Source organism: Nannospalax galili, unplaced genomic scaffold, assembly GCF_000622305.1.
Source record: "Nannospalax galili isolate Female #2095 unplaced genomic scaffold, S.galili_v1.0 scaffold17550, whole genome shotgun sequence".
NCBI lineage: Eukaryota > Metazoa > Chordata > Mammalia > Rodentia > Spalacidae > Nannospalax > Nannospalax galili.
Genome location: NW_008326979.1, coordinates 1 through 2,001, shown reverse-complemented (window position 1 = coordinate 2,001; position 2,001 = coordinate 1). Strand labels below are relative to the sequence as shown.

At 36.9% G+C, this 2,001-nt stretch overlaps 1 protein-coding gene across 1 annotated transcript; it reads left to right on the top strand.

The window, feature by feature from the left end:
• Positions 1-686: 686 nt before the first annotated feature.
• On the top strand, positions 687-1,995 carry LOC103724393 (zinc finger protein 431-like). The gene is made up of 3 exons (XM_029560903.1): positions 687-1,074; positions 1,181-1,567; positions 1,638-1,995. Exons 1-3 carry the CDS (start codon positions 687-689, stop codon positions 1,901-1,903), a joined length of 1,041 nt encoding a protein of 346 aa, XP_029416763.1. The 3' UTR covers positions 1,904-1,995.
• Positions 1,996-2,001: the final 6 nt, after the last annotated feature.

Below are 2,001 nucleotides of genomic sequence, written 5' to 3'. Positions count from 1 at the left end.
GGCACTCACAGAGATCTGCCTGCCTCTGCCTGCTGAGCACTGGGATTAAATGCATGTGCCACCACGTCAGGCTTTTAGTTACTTTTATCATTAGGAAATGTAACATGTACCTCAATTTAAGAATGCTATTCAGGGTTTGCACGGCATTTCATTTGCAAACAGTACTAGGAACTCAGGTTAACAAATCAGGTTAACTCAAGTTAACTCTTATCAAAGCTTTGTGGGAACCATAGTGTAGAATTTTCTTTTTTTAAAAAAAATAATGTTATTATTATTTTCTGTATATGAGTGTATTGCCTATGTGAATGTAAGTACCCCCATGTCATGCAGTGCCCACGGAGGTCAGAAGAGGGCATTGTATTTCCTGGAACTGGTGTTATGGATGATTGTTAGCTACCATGTGGGTGCTGGGAACCAAACTTGCGTCCTTTTTTCCCAAGCAACCAGTGCTCTTAATCACTGAGCCATCTCTCCAGCCCCTAGAATTTTCAGTCTATTTAGTTTCAAACCATTCAAATATGGCAGAAAATGTATATCTGATTTTGGCAACAGTGTATGACCTACACTTTGTAATAAATTGAGTTTTAATATGTTTGTTGTTTTTACAGAAGTTCTGTGTTTGAAACACTCTATGAGCATAAGATCTTCTGGATGGAGAACCTTTCACATGGGTAGCAAACGCCAGTATGAGCATGACATGTTCTTCCAACGTAACCCCATGTGAAAGCAATGTGTGTGGGAAGGTTTCCATGTGTCATTCACTCTTCCATAACCATCCTACCTCTCACTCTCAGTACAAACCATGTGAGCATGAGGAGTATGGAAACAAGCCCCAGAACTCTAACTCTCTCACAAGCTGTCAAAGACATATGAGAACTCACACTGTGAATGGACCTTTTGAAAATAAGACATGCTTAAATTATTTAGATTTTCCAGGATCATTGGTAATACATCAAGAGTCAGACAGTGCAAAAAATCACGACCAAGTATACAGAAAGTCTTCTCCTTATGGAAGTTCGCTTCACACTTATGAAGAAATTCAAATTGTAAGAATATATGACCAATGTAATATAGGTGAGGAACATTTGAGTTCTACTTCTCTTCAAGGACATGAAAGAATTCATAATGGCGAAAAACCCTATGAATGTAAACAGTGTGGTAAAGCATTTGGATTTCTTAGTTCTTTATATTTACATGAAAAAAATCCATACTGGAGGAATACCATATGAATATGAACACTGCCATAAAGCCTTTACATATCTTAGTCATCTTCAAAGACATAAAAGAACACATAATGGAGAGAAAACATATGATTGTAGGCAGTGTGATAAAACTTTTACACAGCACAGTCATCTTGAAAAACGTGAAAAAATTCATACCGGAGAAAAACCCTATGAATGTGAACAGTGTGGTAAAACCTTTTCAGGTAATAGTGATCTTCTGAGACGTAAAAAAATTCATATTAGTGAAAAGCCCTGCAAATGTACACAGTGTGGTAAAGCCTTTAGATGTCACAGTCATCTTCAAAGACATGAAAAAATTCATACTGGAGAAAAACACTCTGAAGGTTCACAGTGTGGTAAGACCTTTACACTCAGCAGTAGTTTAAAATTACATAAAAAAAATTCATAGTGGAGAGAAACCCTATGAATGTAGCCATTGTGGTAAAGCCTTTAGAATTCACAGTTGTCTTCAGTTACATGAAAAAATTCATACTGGAGAAAAACCCTATGAATGCAAAAAGTTTGGTAAAGCCTTTAGACGTCACAATAATCTTAAATTGCATGACAGTGTTCATACTGGAGAAAAACCCCATGAATGTACACAGTGTGGGAAAGCCTTTAGATGGCACAAGGATCTTCAATTACATGAAAAAATTCATACTGGAGAAAAATCACATTAATGCAAACAGTGCGGTAAAGCCTTTAGGTGTCACAGTGATCTTCAAAGACATGAAATAATTCATACTGGAGAAAAACCCTATGAGTGTACACAATGTGG